Raw genomic sequence first — 20000 nt, forward strand, 5'->3', positions numbered from 1 at the left:
CACACAAGGACAGAGAAAAACTTTGACCAGGGTGGGAATTGAACCCACGACCTTCGGGTTAGATCACCGCTGCTCAACCGACTGAGTTGTCCGATTGTCTGAGCACTTCGGTTAGCTTGCTGTACAGTCTCTTAAATCAAGGGCCATTTTTTAACTGCTGGGCATCTTCTGTATTCCAGCAAATTTTCAAACTTTGCCCACTTGGATCAACGTTAAAAATTTGTCGGACATAGGAAAAGAAATACATACATGTATTTCTCCCAGAATAGCTAGTGATAGGTTGTTTTTACAGAACAGCAGCTGGTAGTAATGAAAACAGTAAGTTAACTAATTTATTTGACATTGACCAACAAACTAAGCACAGTTAGAAGTAGCCAGCTCAGGGCTCGAAATTGCTACTCAATGGTCGCCAATGCGACCAAAAATTGACTGCTGGCGACTAGATTTTCAGAATTAACTGGTCGCCAGCTGGAGAATCACGTTTTGACTGGTAACCCAGGATAAACAGTACACAACGCCTGTATTTGAGTCTTTATATGATGAAACCATTCGGAACTGGTAGCTAGAACACGACTCACCTTTCCTTTCCCACTAAAACAATGTCTAAATATTACAATAAAATCGGTTTCATACACTGTTAATTAATAACAGAAAAGGTACTTTTATACTTCGATCACCGCGTTTAGTAGGCGCCATATTGTCTCAGCGGCTTTATGGGATCGTGGGCACACTTCAAACACCATGTGCTTCTTGCCGGTAACGCGAGTTTTCGCAGTCCGAAGACAAGGATTCATTCCAGAAGTTTAGTTGAAAATTTCAATCCATTGTCAGTTGTGAATGCTGAAAACGTACATTTACCCAAATTACCGAAGGGCCTCCTCGGAACTAACTTGATATTGATAATATATTTATAATGAACCTGGACATCGCATTATGAATTTGAAATTTGTATGGAACCTTCACAAAGCAACCTGTACCCTTAACGTAAAGTAGGTTGGAGAACTTATCCCCTCTGTTAGAAAGCGGACACCTGCAAAATTGACTACACAAGGTGATTAATAAATGGAGATAAATATCGGTAGAAAGCTACTTTAAGAAACCAAGTTTCTCTGATTTTAGAGGCTACTGAAACCGTACGGGCCACTCCTTTTATTGTATCCCGGTCGGAGACTGGTACGACGATTGTGGTTGTGTGGGGCCTAGGCCGAGCAATTATAGTATTGCGTTTACTCGCGATAAAGGTAAGTACGTTTTGAAGAGGTGAAAAGCAGGGATAAAGGACCCATGTTTGCCTTGCTATGGAAAACAAGGACTTAAAACGTTCTGTGCTTCGCTCCATTTCAAATAACCATAAAGAACACCATCACCAAACTAAAGACAAAAGCCGAAAACAACAGTGCCTTTAGAGGCCTTCCGCGTGCTGTTTTTTTTTTCTTTTCCTTGCTATTTAATAATTATGATTTTCCTCGCATGCAAAGTAACATTTAAAATCATGTTCTTACGTAAGTCATATATTAAATAAGTTGGCGACCAAAATTTATGATCTGGCGACCAAATTTTTACCATTAGTCGCCAGCTGGCACCTGAGCAAAAAAGTTACTTTCGAGCCCCGCTGAGCTACAGTATTTTTTTTTTGTGTCGCCTGCAGTTTCTTTAATAAATACATGTAATAAAGACTGTGAGCCCCAGTATAGCAGCAAACAGTAACCATTATGTTAACCTCTTCCATTAAACACTTATGACTGGTCCCGAGGGAAACAGTTCATTTTGTTTCCCTCGAATCTCAATGTTTCCCCGAGGCGCAGCTGAGGGAAACATTGAGATTAGAGGGAAACAAAATGAACTGTTTCCCGAGGGACTAGTCATTAAGTGATTTGCTATATAGCACAAAAAGAAAAACGTGCAACGGCAACAGCAACGGCGGTCGTCGGTCAACATTCGCGGGTGACAGTGCACTGTTACCCTCTGACGTCATAGATTTTGCACCGTGGCCCGCTACGAGACTTTTGGCGAGAAACAGTTTTATTGCTAAATGTCATGTGACCTCGAAGTAACCAATGAGAGCGCGTGCTGCTGGGGAAAAAAACTTAGCTATATAATAATAATTCTTGTTCTAAGGCATTATTGCATTACAATGTACTTAATTCACCATACAGTGAATTTACTTAAACAGAACTTACAGCAACAAATAGACCACTGGGCCCATTGAAATTGTCAACCCATCCCTGTAGAGGAGAAACACATCAAGACAACAGTATGCAATGTACCGCAGTTACAAATCTTATTGGTAAGAAACTAAGAAAAGAAAAAATAAATAACATGCAGTACTCCATCAAAGGATTGGAAACGGAGTTCCCAATTTATTTTCATATGTGCAAGTTAATATTAAATAAAAGTGGAAAGAAAAATGTTATGACCAACAACATACAGTAAGAGCTTCTGAGTTAAATTACTATAATAAGTATTCTGTCCCCTGCTGAAAGCAAGAAATTAAATATATCTAGACGCTCCACGAGCGTAAACTGCGGGTTTCCTGTGGTACGTGTAGAAGGCACTGAGTTGGGTGGTGGTGAACGGCAGCATTCCAGTTAATTTTTTCAAGTGGGGAGTCATTTAAACTTTGAGGGTCACCCACACGTCGTGCCAACAGTGGCCCTTTGGCTCAAATGTCCCAGGGGCGAATCCGGAAATTCCACAAAGAGGGGGCCAAAGAAATTGCGTCGAGAGCCCTGGGCATATGGTTTACATGTATCGTCCTTTCCCTAAAGCCCTTGAAAGACTAACCATTACTTAGCAAATGAAAATTAATAAAGGCAGCCCTATTCCCCTCACTTCTTTCAAGACCCTAGTATTTAAGTAGCACTGGGGTGTGAACCTTGCCTTTATGTCCAAAGCCAGGTCACTTGTTCTAATATTTTCATGGCTATTATTTAAGTTACATGAATAGGTATAATGGCCCTGTGGGAGGATACGATATATGTGTTGTAAGTTGCTTGGCAACAGCCAAGGGGGAATGGACAACTGAAAAATCAGAACCGCCTAGGAGTTCTAGTAGCTCAATGGGTAGTAAAGAGCATCCGACCAGTGTCACGGAGGTCACACAAGTCGGTCCGATTCCTGCAAAGAGCATCCGACCAGACGTGTCACGGAGGTCACACAAGTCGGTCCAATTCCTGCCTAGGACTCGGATTTTTCAGTTACCCTTTGGCCTGTTGCCTCTGGCCAGTGATGCAACTTGTACCATATCCTCTGCACGGGCCCATTACACCTTTGGGTCATTCATGTATTTTTGTAAACTTGACCTTTTTCGATATATTAAAATTCAGTCCTAAACAAAAGGCATCATCTCGAGGCTCTGGGGAATAAATATGAGGATTTGTATGACTTTATTTTCCAGAGCCTCGAGATGATGCCTTTTGTTTAGGACTGAATTTTAATATATCGAAATTGGTCTATTGAGACCCTTGACTTTGTAGAACCCGCAGGCACCAGAACACATTGTCCATTCTGGACCAAGATAAAGGACCTAGCACTCTTGGAGTTCTAGTAGATCAATGGGTAGAGCATCTGACTGGTGTTACGCAGATAGTACATGTAGGTTTGATTACTGCCTAGGAGTCTGATCTTTCAGTTGTGCTTTTGAACGTTGCCCATTGCCGAGCAACTTATATCTTATCAAAAGTTACCAGTGTCATCTTCATGTCAATAATTTGTTATAAATGCATCATTTATTTGTAGAGCTCACTTCATAAGGTTCCTTCAGTGCAGCGCCAATGATTGAGGGTCTGAAGACTGCAATTGGAAAGTTTTCTACCTCTTGAAGCAGAACATGTTCAGCTAAGCTCTTCGTAAATGTGTACGTATTGGGTCGCTTTCCGATCAAATGAGGTGTGAGTGCATTAACCATGTTGTTATCCATCCAGCTGTGGAAACAAGGTAAACAATCCAAATGAATTTGCAAATTGAAATCACTGAATATAAAAGAGCTCTGTAATACTGCTACTTCGGCAGCACTTTTCCACGGGTGGCGGGTACCTGACGGTGAAAGAAGTGAGATGACCTTATCAAACTGCTATTTGCAAGGCGACGTTTCTCATTTCCTGAAACTTTCGGAAAACTTACGAACATTAGCGTACATGTAGATACCCGAAATGTTCCAGTGAATCCTGAGCGTATTTTAATCTGCTACTGTGATGTGGGCGTCCAGTCACGCGTTTCCAGACTTTTACCCGGTTTCCAGTCCCTAAAGTTCATTTTTAGTCCTATTATAAAAAAAATATGGTTCAAACGTAAAATTTAGCGCCGTTTTCACGTCGATGATTTCTAAGCAATTGGTGTGCCATTGTAAGTTACGCACGGGAAATTTTCCTGTATTTGTGTGACTGACATATTCACGCCCCACGACACACGTGGAATGCATGTTTTTCGGTTTCGTTGGTAGCGGTTGTAACTGGACGTCCTTTCAAAAGAGACTTAAAAATTTGAATTAGGCATTTATCCGACCTGTAAGAAAACGTGACTACTTTTGAAGTACTTCTAACTTGATAGATGTACTCGTAATGTGAGCAGAAGTTACATACAGCTGCTTCGGAGCTCGATCTGCATCCCGCTTAGAGTGGTTTTCAATTGAGTGTCGAAAGTAATTAGCGAATTGCTTTGGTTTATAATTACTTCACTCAACGATTGGTTCAAAGTTCTCGCACCAATTTTTCAACCAATCAGAAGTGAAACCAAAACCAATCATGGCTCGCGCGTGCACATTTTCCCGCGCTTTGTGTCGGCTACGTGTAATTACTTCGATTTTTGATTGGTTTACCGGATTGTCTCCGTCCTTTTTGATTGGCCAAAGTAATTACGTTGGTTTTGGTTTTACGACACTCATTTGAAAACCGCTCTATCCAAGAAAAATTACTGTTTAACATTAAAACTACATTATTAAGCTTTCTTCTGATGTATAGTTTGTTAGGATCCTATCGAAACTAGCATGCAAACGATTTCGCAAAGGTGGGAAGTAACCTTAAAGCAAACATTCTGAGTAATTTAGCCCCTTGACGGAGCAAAGGGTTAGAGCTGCAAACCTCATCTTTCAAATCTCGGTATATATATAAAAGTAAACAGCTGTAAAAGAAAATAACCAACAATATTGCAAACAATACAAACCCAATGGAGCTAGAAAGAATTTCTGGGTCAACAACTGGGGGATAGATTCTTTCCTCTACGGTAACTTCTTGATCACAGTTCGCATATGCAGTGGAAACATGAACACACACCTACAATACAATATGACTTGTGTAAATTACACATGAAAATAATAATAACTGTTACAGTTATAATAACAGCAACAAGTAGTAATAATGATAACTTATTATAATCATGTTTTTATAGTATCGACTAATAAAGGCTGACTTCCTCTAAATAAGTTAACTTCACTTTTGTGTGTAAATCACAAATTTACAGTATTTGGTGAAATCAAAAGAACTACACAAGTTCATGAATTAATATACATGTATTACAGGAAATAAACATTGACTATAAAATGAAAAAAATATATATAATAATTAATTAGAGCATCAGTACCGCTCAAAAGTAAGTTACTCAAGAGTCTCATCTCTAGAGACGAGTGAATGTGTATATATACATGTATCTATGTAACTGAGAGGTGAAAGTGCATGTGTTACATGCTCCAGGTTGAAAAGGACAGGCCCGAGAATCGAGCCCTGAAGTACTCCAAATGAGACATCTGAAAAGTTGGATTGCCTATCACTGACTTGTACACGGTTAGCTTATCTGCAGTCTACAGAATCTTTTTACTCCACAATGGGTGTTTTGATCGATGACCCACCCCTCCGTTTAAAAGTCAAAGGAAATTTTTCAAAAACAAATTTTAAACATTTTCCCTACCTCAAGATGCTTTATTCCTCTGCACAACTTTATCATGTTCTGTGTTCCATAAAGATTTAGAGACATTGCATCCCTAAGTTTAAAAAAAGCAATTTAAATAATTTTAAAAGGAGAAATTTACACCCATATTCCAATACAAAAAGGTCTTGATCAATTTTGATCAGAAATTACCTCTTAAAACGAAAGTGGTAGTCACTGAGAGTGTACCACATGGTGAGAGGCTGACAGCTAGACTAAGTGAACAAAATAATGTATACATACAGAGGTTCAGTGACCAAACTGTTATTATTTATTTAACTGAAAGTTGTATGCATAACCTGGCATACTGATCTCAACAAATTAAAAATTAATTACTGCATTTAACCTGACACCACTTACAGTACTTCTTTGAATAGCTACAGTCTATTAAGGCATTGTATGGCAAATTAAGTATAGGATTTGGCTCCAACTTCTTTTTTCATTTTCCTGCACATAATGTAATATTCCCATTTATCAATACTGGGCTTCTGATAGGATGTAGGAAAAAATGAAAGATTATGCAGAAATTAGTGGCCATATTATGCATAAACATGAATTGATTATGAAGAAATTACACCAGATTATCTGGAAATTTAAACAATTATTTTAAATAACTAATAATAAGGCCTGTCGAATGTATGTACATGTACATGTACAGTATATGCTTATGGTAAATCAGGACTCAAAATTGCCACCAACACAGTCACATTTGTAACTGAATTATGACTTTGTGATTAAAAAATATGAGGAGTCGCCAATTTGCGACCAGCTTTCACCATTGCAATATAAGAGTTAGAGTTGGCATTTTGCCACCCACCGAGCAGAGCCTCCTTTTGTCTTTTTCTTTACTGAGGAGGAGAAAAGGAGGCTCTGCCCGAATCGCGTCAACTCTTTGAAGCCAACGCAGCCCGAACTTCTGGGCTAGTCAATCTAGTTTTCTCGCGTCAAACCGGTTTTTCCAGTGGGAGCGTCCATTTAGTGACAAAACCGATGGTTATAATTGAGCCCGCTGTACCATAAAAAACCAAGATGGCGGCGAGATCTGGCATATTAGGCTTGGGGTCGAGACTGTATCCTGGCAACATGCAGCGCATATTCAATAAAGATCTTACTCGATTTATGCAGAGCCTTTCTTGAGAACGCCAAAATCGAGCAAGCAAAAGAAAGGCTCTGCTAGCAGGATGGCATTTTGCCGCAACTTTCGCTAAAAATAATAAATAATGCAATAAATTATTTCATTTTTCGTCATGAATTTTGTTTCAATTTGGAGATATGGAGCACAATTGTAATGTCATCGGACAGCAACCATTCCTTCAATCACTGACCATTTTCAGCGTTTTTTTTTACACATATTATGTATCACGGGCTCCTATTTTCCCTATGATTTCAAATGATACAATTTAATTTGTTACCATAACTTGCCCCTAAATTTTAATCTTGTCGCAAAATTGCAACTCGTTAATTTTTAAAATTGCAAACTCAGGCTATTTGTATGTCCACTGGTTCTAGTGCCCAGGCTCATTGCCGAAAAATGTACGTGGAAAATGCTTACGACCTTTCATCTTGCAAACCAAATGGCATGTTTTCTTCAATGGATCTTCAATGTTCAGGAAAATAAGCGTTTCAAAACAGTCAATCTCCTTGGCTTTTAAGTTTACAAGCGAGGATGGTAAGCAGCTGCTTTATCACTAATATCAGGCATTTCTTCTGTTTATGGGGAAAATATCGTAATTATGCGAATTTTTGGGAGTTATGCGGATCTGCATCACCGCATCCTGTCAGATGCCATGTCAAGACTACATGTAAATCAACAAAACTGAGGTGCTTTCCAGAGAAAGAATTTTCAGATAAGGTACTGTGCCCCAAGAAGGATCCATTCAGAGGCCATCCTACATGTAGACCATGAAAGACCATGTGACAGACTAGGGAGAAAATATGAAATTTTATCAAAGAATTGTGTGCGTGGCCGGAATTTATTGTAAGTTCAATTCTCGAATTTATCATAGGATTTTAGGTCTTTTAGATGCATTGGTTCCGTAGTTTTAAATTTCAATTATTTTGTACTTTGTAAGAATTTATCTAATTGAAATGTGCTTTTGATTATTCTAAACTTATAGAAAAAGCACAGTTATTATTATTATTATTATTATTATTATTATTATTATTATTATTATTATTATTATTACTATTATTATCACTATTATTATCACTATTATTATCACTTTTATCATCACTTTTAATCCTTAGCTTGCTTGTTTAGTCTCTGAAGCACTGGGTCCAACCCATGGACCTCAGGTACCAAAGAGTTTACTTCATTGACAGAACCTTTTTCAAGATGCAAGCTGATCTCAGCTTAATGACCCCAATTGCACCAATGACAACTGGTATCATCTCTGCTCCATTTTCCACAAGTCTTTATACTTAGAGAGATTCTCAACTACCTTAACGGAATGGATATTTCTGTCTCATGGGACTGCCATATCTATAATCTGACATTTTTTAATCGTCTTATCTCTGATTATGATATCTGGTTTATTATTTAGACTGCGTGCAACACTATAATATTATATCAAATGAACACCAAATTAAAAAGGATGTAACATACGTGTACTTACTTTAAATCCTCATCAAAGCGAACGGTAGCTGCTGAATGAAAGACAATTTCAACATTTTCCTGCAGCATTTCCCAATCCTCCTGAGATAATCCAAGATTTTCTTTGGCAATGTCCCCCTCAACTGGAACAATTTTACTTGTCCAGTCTTCTCCAATTTCTCTGACTTTATCAAAGACCTGTAAATTGACCAATGACATTAAAAACACTGACATGTCAATTATTGGTAATGACTAACAATCTTCTCTCAAGAAAGACAAAATACAACCTCTGGAGCTCTTAAGTTCGCAGGATACAGTGAAATTTAAGTTAGGGAAAAGAACTGAAAGGTACCCAAATTAAACAATTTGTCATTTTATTTTTATTTCAACTTTGCACCTTGCCATACATGTATATCACCCTGAATTCTTTGGTATCGTAGTCACATATTGGGTGCATTATATACAGTATATTGGTACCGATAGTGTGGAAGCCCTTATAACAGCCACTCAGTTACAATGGGCTGAACACGTGAGGAGGATGCCAGATGAGCGCATACCCACACTGCTGCTAAATGGAGAGCTGCAACATGGAAAAAGGAAACCTGGGGGACAAAGCTGAGATTCAAGGATGTATTAAAACAACACAGGAAGATGAGTGGAGTGGACGTTGCCCACTGGGAGGAACAGGCCCTGGACTGCTTAAATGGCGAACTGTATGTGGTGCACAACTCACGTACAGTGTACCAGACAGGGCTTGAAATTGTGGACCAATACAGTCGCATTTGCAACTGCATTTTTTTCCCTTGGTGACTAAAATATATGGAGAAGTCGCAAATTGCGACTTGCTTTCATCTTTGCTCTTTCGAAACAAAAGGGTAAGCAGTTGCCACATTGCTGCTCTTTTTACTAAAATAAATGAAGAAATGACAAAATTGTTTTGTTTCTCGCCTTGAGTTTTTTTTCAATCTAAAGATAGCGTAATTGTAGCGTAATTTCGCTGCGATGTTACGTGCACAACTCCATTCCTTCGATATCATTTGCCATTTTCAGCAGTTTCTTTCAACACAAGTATTGTGGGCTCATATTTTGTTTTGCTACACCGCTGGTAACACAATGCAGCGAAACGATTTTGCCACTAAATTTTGCGAAATTGCGACTAAATTTTTGTATTTAGTCGCTTTATTGCAACTGGATTTTTTCGTTAATTTCAAGCCCTGCCAGAGTGGAAGAGAGCAGACGAAGTGGCTACGAAAAGGCACACATAAGAAGACACTGTGTTCCAGACCACAATAACTTTACTTGCAACAGCTGTGGATGCCGCTGCCAATCAAAGGTAGACCTAATGGCCAACAAACAAGCCTGCATGCCAAACATAACTGCCAAATGTAGCTAACTACCGGTACCCACATCTGCAAGTCATCAATATAATTGATGAATGACCAGTATAACAATCAAAAATCTTTTTTTTTCCTTTCGATTTCAATTTACATATGTTACCTCAACACCAAGTAACCCAAGTTTTAAGCATCTATTTCAAAAAGACACTTGTTTTTTTTTTTTTTAACTGATCCCCCATTGGATTGAGGAGACAATGACATCAAAGACTCACTACTTTAAGAATGCAAGGCTTTTGTACGCAACTGAATTAATAATTATGCAGCACAGGAGTTTCAGGATTTCAGATCATGTTTTCCATACATACACTGTAATAATCTGCATTTACACACTGAAATTTTAAGCTACATGTACTGAGTGAATGATGTCACTTTTCCCTAGATCCAACCCTCTGAAGTCAAGTCGGTCAGTTCTGAGAGCAAGTAATGGTGGACCCTGAAATCCAAAACTTAGAGTATTAAACACCCTTTGGACAAAAATTTAGCTCAAAAATTTTGCCAGGCAGGTGTTAAGCAAACACACTTTCAAAATCAGTTTGAAATCCCTCAGACTTAATAGTTGAAGTCCAAACCTACCACTGACTGCAACAGTTCTTCAATCCTTTGTTGTGGATTTACACCTCGTCTGGTTCTAGTCAAAAGATAGATCCTCTTTACAAGAGGGCATGCTCTCAAAAGCTTCTCAGTTAGGATTTTGCCAAGAAATCCTGTTCCACCAGTAATCAATACAGTCTTCTTGGCATAAAAGTCACCAATAGACAACAGTTCCTTGGCTTCTGCCATCGTACTTCAAATCACTTTTAAAGTTGAAATTCCTGTCCCTTGCACACTGTCTCTTAAAAAGTTAAACCTCGGTACCTTGGACAAAAAAAAAACCACTGGGATCATGTTATGTCTTCAACTGTGGGTCTCTAGTGGAGGGTCTGATCCATTATAAGGGCATTATCAATGCAATACAATGCCATGAGAAACTTGTGTCATGTGTAAACAAATCGATCACCAAGTCCAACCAACATAGAGGAATTAGGAACAATCCCTTTCAGATTAAATAAGGGACTCAACCATTTCAGTCCTAACAGTTTTAGAGAAGGACAATAAAGTTCAACCTTGAAATCAGAAGATCACAGGTACAGCTTCTGTTGGGATTGAGCACTCAGACATTTTTTCCAAGTCAGATTCCAAGTCATAACTGACACATATACGTACATCTCGTCAAAACATCTCGTCTTATTATCAGTGTACCAACCAGTGCCTTACTGAGTATTGAAACAGTGTTCCTTTGATCTTAATTGCAAACATGTTTAAGTTTCCCCCCTACCTACATGTATTTATTTTCCTAACAACTTTAGTTGAAGAAAATGCAGGAGCGTTGAAGGCCTGGTGGTGAAGTCGGTGAATGATGATGGAAAATCATGAAGAATCCGTACAAACTAAAGGCAAACAAATGCATGTTCATATACCTGTATGTACAGCAAGATGCAAAAGCTGACATATAGTAAAAATATTTTTTTTACAACAAAAAGTCATGAGGCATGAACTTATTGAAATTCTATCTGATCGTTAAGTTATTCTGCCCTAAAAAAAATGCATGTTTCTCAAATAAGATGCGACCATTGCCAATGCCACGAATAAAATGGGAAATTTGTGTGGCTAGGTAAACATGTTGGAGAAGACAAAACAATGAATGCATTCATGAATGATAATGAAAACACACGAACTAGCCCTGAGAAATTGGAAGGATATAGGTTTATGGAGCAGCGCTTCGTTACATAACCGTTTTTTTTTTAAACTCTTCATCACGGGCACAACTCGTGGAAGAAGCATGCATGCTCAACACATGAATCAGAAATAATTGAAGAATTTGTAGCGTATTTGCACAGCAAATGATCATTCCTTCGGTCCTAAGTTTGCAAACTCGTTAAGTGCAAACTGCTAATGAATAAACCTAAGTGAATTAGTAACGTCTTCTCATTTACCAGTACTCGCACCAGATTCCTAAAATAAATGCGAGTTTAAATTTTCCCGTTGCAGCACAACATCGTACATGTACATGCATGTGCTATTCTTTCAGCTCACCTGGAATCACTTGAAATTCGGGTGTAAGAGCCTGTTTTCGCATTCTACAGCTGGCAAAATAAGCCTCAGGTGTTTCAAACGCTCTGAGAAGACAGTACCGCGAAAAAGACAAACAGAAATCAAACCCAAAACATAGTTGCGAATGAAACGGTAACAAAATCCACCCCTTTTATCCCCACTTTTTATAGATTTTTACAGAACATGAGCCCACGAGCAATTCTCAGCGGTGCGTCTACCCCTGCCTGGGGACTGAACGCCATCACTTCCTATCGCTTTTCTTTGAGAGTTTTTCCTTTTGTGATCGATTAGCTCAAAGTGTTGATGTGAAATTTGATGTGTTGTTCTTTCACTTTTTTGTGGGATGTAGAACGAAGCTCCGCTTAGAACGCTCCCTCAAATGTTTAAGCCGTCTAGAGGAGCCGGTTTAGCTCTCCAAAATCATGGAATGGCTTATGGGGTGAGTTGGTCAACCGGGATATTTTCTGTTTGCATAAAATGTTACTGTGCTCCTGGTTATGTATGGATGCGGTTTATGTTAAGGAAACAAATTAACTGATTGTTTGGTCTTAAAAGTACACGTACTCTGGAAATAATCCTGTAATAAAGTAGTTTTCATCTTTGAGAAGGTAATGCGCGAATCTTATAAATGCAGTGTATTAAAATGATCATGACATTCATAAAAATATGGTTGTCTCCCGTTGTCATGATTTTGTTGGCTGTAATCTGTTTATAGAACTAATAAAGGTGAATCTCAATGCATTCCTTTTAAAAATTCGTCTAAATTGAATATGATCCCAGTTATGTCGAAAGAAACAATTTTATAGTCTCTTGCGACTTGATTCGTCATCAAATTGTGAGGGGATATTTACATTGTGTATTTTTTATGGAAAATTAATCAGGGCTGGTCTCTCGTAGCTTTTTATGGGGGCTTAAAAACTTACAAAGTTTACTAAACTTTAAGTTAAAAGGTATTTAGGGTCTTTACGGTATACCATTTTACAACACTTGGCTCAAGATTTAATTTTAGTGTATCAATTTATCTTTGAATACCTGCGGCGTTTTAATGTTTATACATATATTTTTACGGAAGTAATAGGAAAGGAATTCAAGTGGAATGGAATTCGACATACTTGTTTGTACAGCAAAGCCCTTCAGATTTATTCACATATATATCCACAATTATTTTGTTGGTAAATTATTTTTTTTTCTGTTGTAAAAGATGGCCAGCTGTTTAGAACTTTTTGTGGGTTCACAGAACTTTACACTGTATGTATCCAAATTTGATGTTGTACATTATTGATATTTGTCTCCAGGTGTTAATATTTTGAAAGCAATTTGATGGGAATACAGCTCAATATTTTCATGTAATTATGTACATGTGGCAATTATCACCTCTCCTGGTAGCCTAGAGGCTACAGTGTGAGCACCTACTGGACCCTCCTTGTGGGTCAGTGTAATTGCCTATAATGATAAAATTATGGAGGGGGGGAGGGGGAGGGGGGGGATCAGTGAATGTCAGTAAGTCCAGTACTCTGAATCAATCTATGCCCATCAATCATTGTTTTCATAAGGCCTCTGATTTTGGAAGTGTATTATTCACCATTTACCTGAATTTTTCTCTTTCTGACAATAGGAAGGGAAAGAAAAAAATTGTTGAACCGGAAATAAAAGAGGATAAACCATACATGGAAGAATGCTATGTTAACAGTTTTATCAGGGAAATGTCTGAGCTTAAGGAACTTGTGCCACTTCCCCCAAGCATTGATCTCAATGAGTGGATTGCTACAAATAGTATGTGCTGCTATATTCATGTACTCATTGATCTTAAAATTAAAAGTGCCATGTCAGCTATTATGGTCTTTATCTCTCTCTCTCTCTTGTACCTCATCTTGAAGTCGTGCCCCCCCCCCCCCACCCCCCCAAAAGAAATTTTGACACAGTTACTGCCGAGAACATGATAGATTAGGAAGAGGTTTGTAATGTATCTACATGTACATTTTATCCGTTTATCTCATTCTTTAGACGTTCTCCCATGACCAGTGTCTTTATTTTTGTAAAATATTGTCTTTCTATTGAATACCGGTGATAATAAACAATAATAAGTCTTTTGATTCTAATGTACATTTAACCCATTCAGACCTCAAACGCACTAGAATCCCTCCCCACTAACTAGTAAAATCGTCTGGCATTAGACAGAGTAAAATCTATTAAGACTCACTCTCAGGGGTCAATGGGTTAAACCCACTGAAGCATATTTATTTTTATTTAGAGAGGAAGTAAACAATAATGTTAACAATGAACTTTATTAAGTGCCAAGTGACTTTTCATGGTAAGGCTAGAGCTAAATAAGGGTACCGACAGTACATTGAAATCAAATGAATCTAACTCAAATGAAATCAAACATTGGTTTCTGAGGAGATGGGAAAACCAGAGTACCCGAAGAAAAAAATCTCGGAGCAGGGAAAAGAACCAGTAAACTCAACCCACATGACTCTGAGTCTGGGAATCAAAACTGGACCTACCCATTACCCCCAGCCCATTGCTCCCTGAAACAAAAACTGTACAATTTAGTTTTTGTAAAGAAATTAAGATTACTGGTAATAAATTGTTATTTAGTAAAATCACTTTGAATTCTGTTTATTTGCTGCATCATAATGCCTGAACTTTTTTCTTGAACAGCTTTGGCTTTTTTCAACCAAGTTGACCTATTGTATGGGAGTGTGTGCGAGAAGTGTACTGTAACTGTCTGTCCAACTATGTCTGCTCCTGGAGCAATGTAAGTAATTTCTCCTTTGTCAAGCTTCCTAAATTTCAAGTTGATAAATCTTTCTGTGGCTCGATGCGGCTACACAGCCATTCTACGTCAACAAAAACTCTTGACAGTCGATGCTTTTCGTGTTCAGGTACGGTTTGGAAAATATATTTTTCTTGCATTTTTCACTGGTTTCAGTCCAGGTCCCCCATTTTCAAGACTTGAAATCAGATTTCCTCTATTTCTGGCGAAGGAGTTTAACTTGAAATTTAAATAGATTTACATGTTAGGATTTTCAGAAAAAAACTAATCTCTTTTTCACTCATACACTGTAATATTTTGCAAGATAGCACAGTGGATGAAAAAAGCAGAGTAAAACTCAAGTGTGTGGAAGTGTTTGTTATCATTCATACACAAGTTTACTTTTTGCTATTCTTAAATAAGTCACGTTGAGGTCATGAAAGGTCAACAATTATATAGTACTCTCTCTCTATCATAATCCTTGAAATACATTATACATGTACTAAATATGTGATATTAAAAACTGAGTAATGCACTTTTCTGCTTGGTTTCTTGTGTTCAGAGTTTATTTGTGGCATGACGACAAAGGGAAGAAAATTACAAAGACAAGTGTGTCTGCACCTCAGTATATTGACTATGTCATGACTTGCTGTCACAAGTATCTACATGACGACGCTGTATTTCCTACAAAATTTGGTAAGTCAAAAGGAAATGTTTCAAGTTATTAATTGCACGCTTAAATAACTCAAATACACACTGTAAAGTAACAAGAAGTATTCTCCTTGCCATTAAAGTGCTGGTAATCAGAATTTAAGGTGGCTCATACCAGTTTCAACAATATTTCAAGGTAATGTCTTCTTAGAATGGGTGTTTCAACAACACTGTTTCACATACAAAATGCCAATAATTGCTGAAAAATATGCACTCATTAATGTGACATAATGGTTACCATGGCAACAAAAACCCTAACAGAAAAACCACCCTATATTTTGTCTCTTAACGCTTGCATCTTAAAAACTTGGTAACCTACTGGAAAGTGACTGGGAGGTTGAGATAAACCCTCTTAAATTTTCCAATTGTGAAGGTGGCTATGAATCCATCCCAAAAAATTTTAGAGATATTTTATTTTCAGCAAGCTATCAGAAGTTACACTTAGATTCTTTCATGATAGACATGCACTTAGTTCAGTTAATTCAAATAGCTCCTGCACATCTCTATCAGAAATAATGGTGTAGTCTTGCAGTATTTAGTATAAGTTTAATCTAATTTAAGGGGGGGTCGCTCTTAACTACCGAACCGTTGCTAAGGACCCCTTTAAATAGTCATTGAATTCCTTTGACTCTGCAGTTATCCTTCTTTGCCAAGTGACTGTGTTCTTTTTAACATTCCTTTGTCTGGTTCGACGCACAACCATATTTGGTAAATCACTTGACCAAAACCGAAAATGCCTAAAAACTCAATGTGTTAACTACGTTTTTCACAAATTTTTAATGCAACAGTATGAGAACATTCTAACTTAAAATCTGTAGCATGGATTTTAGAAGAAATTATTTCTCAAAAATTATAACAAAAGTCATCATAAGGCCCTCCTTTGATACACATTTTTTTAAAAATATCAGTTCCCTTTTTGTCAAAATAGAATTTCCATGCTCCTTTTAAAGAAAAATGATGGGAAGGTTCCCATCTGGTAAAAAAAAACGCCTCTTCCTTTTATTTTCTGGGAGCCTTTACCTGTTTTTCACTGAAACGCACGGCAAAGGACTGGGACTAGTTGCACATTCCTTCTTCTGATTGAAGTGATGTCAGGTTTTTGAAACATTTACTTCAAAGAACCATCCATGCAACCTTTTTGTAGGGCTCTTGACTAAAAACCTTCCTTAACAACAAGCTAAAAAGTGTCTTTTAGTGTAATTAAGACATCTTGAACTATTTTTGAAAAAAACTATTAACTTTAGGCTAATACAGTGTAAGAGATTGTTATACACAGTGAAATCACCTTTGGCCCTTTTTTGTCTTGCAATGAACATTGCACTTGTCATTCAATTTACACACATGTAAACAATATTATTATTCATCACATGTCCAAATATGGTCATAGCAGGCGCAATAATTATTTGTCGTGTGTACTCAACAGATATTCTGCGATATATGAAATTCTGTGTGTCGCGGAGAAAAATGGTAGTTTTTTCCGGCTTTTTTTTTTCCAATAAACGTAGAAAATTGTGCTTTGTCATCAATGTGTTGAATAATAAAACAATTATCCTGCTCAATCTTGCGGAATTCCGCAAGATTGAGCAGGATAATTGTTATGTGTCTGCAGCAATTTTATATCCTTAGGCCTTATTGGTGATAACAACAACTACACATGTATCTAGATAAGTGTCTAATGACAGGGAGTCATTGAAACGTCACTTTTGGCCAAACCTCATATGACTCAAAACTATCTAATTGATTCAAAAATAATAATGATAATGAAAAAATAATAAGGACAACATCAAATTCCTAATATATTTTCACGCAAGAAAGCCAAGCGCAAAAGGTGGACTTTTAATTGCGCAAGCAAGCAGCAACATATTCTGCATTCATGAGAAGGTAGGACGAATTCTCGAATTCACCTCTTTTTTCCCAGAATGCACTGCGCCATTCTCTAGCTTTTACCACAATGCAATGCATTTGAGCAGATGTCGCCAAACACTCTGGAGATTGCTTAAGCACGAGGTGTAAGAGTTAAAACTCGTAACAATTCCTAGTCTAGATTTAGGGCGCTTTCCATTTGACAGAACTGACCGGTCAGACCGAGCATTTGGAAGGACTAACGCTACAACGCCTTCAAATTAACACACTTCGAGGATGATATATACTCCTCCAGAAGAATGCGAGGCGGAGCGATTATCATGCAAGAGTTCCTTCAAATTGTTGCATTTTCTTTGCAAACTGACGGGTCTGGCTGGCCAGTTCCAATGAAAGGAAAGCCCTTAAGTCCCTCGCATATAAATCTTTTCGCGCAAAGTTCTGCCACTAATGTTTCAGTGTTCAGAAACATAATACTCAACTTCCATACTTTGTTACTACACCCATTTTCACAATTCTGCCAAACAATCTCCAAACTGCATGTAAGCTTCCACCTATCAAACTTCCAAACATCTCAGGAAAGAATGACTTCATCTCCAGTGTATTCAATCTTATAGGTTTAGTTCACAGTTCGAATAACAAATGGCAAAATACCTTCTGCCTTGACTCACTTCTATGCACCGTTGCTTTGCTCACCAATCCTACACTCTATTTTTTTTATAAATAACATCGAGACTGAAATTTGCGAAATTTTAAGAATATAAGCGTAGTTGAAACAAAACTGCGTACTTTCGTTTCCATCTCGGTGATTCTGTGAGAAATGCATTTTTAAAGCCGCCAAAACGGACAAGTGTCGTCTGACGTGACATCTTGACATCGCTGAATGCTACGAAAAGAGATGGAGCACGTTCAAAATCTAACGCAATACAAATCTAGACACTGAACTCTTGTAATTGATACCCCAATACATTCTATACATACCACTTTTTAAGCGAGAGTGAGGTCATTACAGGGAAATCTCAGACCGAGGCCTTGATGTATTGACCGAGCGATACCGAGGTTAATACATCAAGGCCTTGGTCTAAGATTTCCCTGTTATGACCGAAGGGAGGAGGTTAATAAGTTATTTCTTATATGCCTTTTTTTTTTGCTCAGTTTTGGCCTGTTCTTCGTCCTTTGGACAATAAAACTCGCTCTCGCTGTGGCTCTTTTCGTCTCTCATACTAAAGAAGTATCTGTATGCTAGTTTTTCTTTCAGTTGTTGAAAATATAGTTGTACTTTGTCCATATTTTTTGTTGTATTCGCCCACGGACTCGTAGCTTTTAGTCTCAACTCAAAAGAGCCGTCGAGCCGACAAAAATTTTTATAATGGCCGGTCATTGCAAGAAAATCGTGCCCCCTCAGCTCAATCAGAGCGCGCGTACTATTGTAGCCATATAATATTTGTTAGATACACTAGTATAGTGGCTTTTTTTTATTTGTTTTCATTTGCAGCTTACGTTTCACACATGCGTTAAATGTAAACATGCTACACCAACCAATATTCACACACAAGTCGCGTGGTCTTAATCAATTAATTTCCGAAAACTCTTTCATATCGATTTAAATTTAACAAAACTGCAAGTTATGTGAAAGCAACCAGGGTACTGTTTAACAAATGCACTTGTGTTTTCTTTGGACTGTCAGAAGAACCGAGTCAGCATGTCTGGTCAGACTTGGTGTTCTCCAGTCAAAACCTCAAATTTACTGGATAAATCGATCTGATAACCAGCACGAATTTGAAGGCTAGATATTTATTTCGAAAAGTGCATATTCCTACTAAAATTTGATTGAATTTAAAAACCCTCAGAAAAATTGTTCTAATACCTTTAAACATGATTGTAGATTTACATTGAACAGCTATAAATGCACTCTTTTTTCCTCTTTTCACAGGGCTCACATTTCCTCCCACCTTTATGGCCACAGTGCGGAAAATTTTCAAGCTCCTTTTTCATGTGCAAGCTCACATGTATTATGCACACTTTAGCGACTTTGTTAATCATGAACTTTACGCTTATTTGAACACTGTTTTGATGAACTTCATATTATTTCAGCAAGAATTCCATTTGCTGGATCCCAAGGAAACGGCACCGTTAGATGACTTGCTTCTGGCTATGGGATTAATCAACCAAAATTAGTTTTATAAGTATCTTCTATGCTCTGGTGCCTGGTTAACATGCTTATTTTTATCAGTTGCTAAATTTGTGGCTTCTAAGTATATTTTGTTAATATTGTTGGTGTTAATATTTGTGCGGATATGGAATGGATAGCGAACAAAAAAGGGCAAATCCTTTTTTCATTCAAGTGTATTTTAGGGCAAGTATTTTTAAACCCATCTATCATCAGTCATAATTATTGACTCTCATTTTCAAGTAAGGCCAGTTTAAACGTCGCATTTTACATGTGCCGAATCTAATGCAAATTAGCGAAAACAATAGATTTTTGTCATTTGCGTTAGATTCGGCACATGTAAAATGCGACGTTCAAAACGGGCCTAATGTCAAAAAAAACTAGCAGCAGTGTTTTTAGACCCGATAAAACACGTGCTGCGAGATTTTTGAACGGCTTCAAAAACGTTCCACGAAAAGTGACCCTCGAGAATCCGAGCTATGTCACGTGCAGTGACTTCGCCGC

At 37.7% G+C, this 20000-nt stretch overlaps 2 protein-coding genes across 2 annotated transcripts in view; one reads left to right on the plus strand and one right to left on the minus strand.

The window, feature by feature from the left end:
• LOC138014328 (fatty acyl-CoA reductase 1-like) overlaps positions 1–12171 on the minus strand; it is a 23180-nt gene extending 11009 nt beyond the window's left edge. The window contains exons 1-7 of the mRNA XM_068861385.1: positions 11983–12171; positions 10483–10764; positions 8535–8710; positions 5902–5974; positions 5161–5270; positions 3746–3923; positions 2181–2225 (exon numbers count right to left, since the gene is read on the minus strand). Coding sequence (XP_068717486.1) covers positions 2181–2225; positions 3746–3923; positions 5161–5270; positions 5902–5974; positions 8535–8710; positions 10483–10689 — 789 coding nt within the window. The 5' untranslated portion in view covers positions 10690–10764; positions 11983–12171. The remainder of the gene's footprint in view (positions 1–2180; positions 2226–3745; positions 3924–5160; positions 5271–5901; positions 5975–8534; positions 8711–10482; positions 10765–11982) is intronic.
• A 39-nt stretch (positions 12172–12210) lies between these two features.
• LOC138014344 (MOB kinase activator 2-like) overlaps positions 12211–20000 on the plus strand; it is a 9533-nt gene continuing 1743 nt past the window's right edge. The window contains exons 1-5 of the mRNA XM_068861406.1: positions 12211–12439; positions 13616–13773; positions 14662–14758; positions 15318–15451; positions 19260–20000. The exon at positions 19260–20000 is cut by the window's right edge and continues 1743 nt beyond it. Coding sequence (XP_068717507.1) covers positions 12423–12439; positions 13616–13773; positions 14662–14758; positions 15318–15451; positions 19260–19504 — 651 coding nt within the window. The 5' untranslated portion in view covers positions 12211–12422 and the 3' untranslated portion in view covers positions 19505–20000. The remainder of the gene's footprint in view (positions 12440–13615; positions 13774–14661; positions 14759–15317; positions 15452–19259) is intronic.

Source organism: Montipora capricornis, chromosome 8 (assembly GCF_036669925.1).
Source record: "Montipora capricornis isolate CH-2021 chromosome 8, ASM3666992v2, whole genome shotgun sequence".
Lineage (NCBI taxonomy): Eukaryota > Metazoa > Cnidaria > Anthozoa > Scleractinia > Acroporidae > Montipora > Montipora capricornis.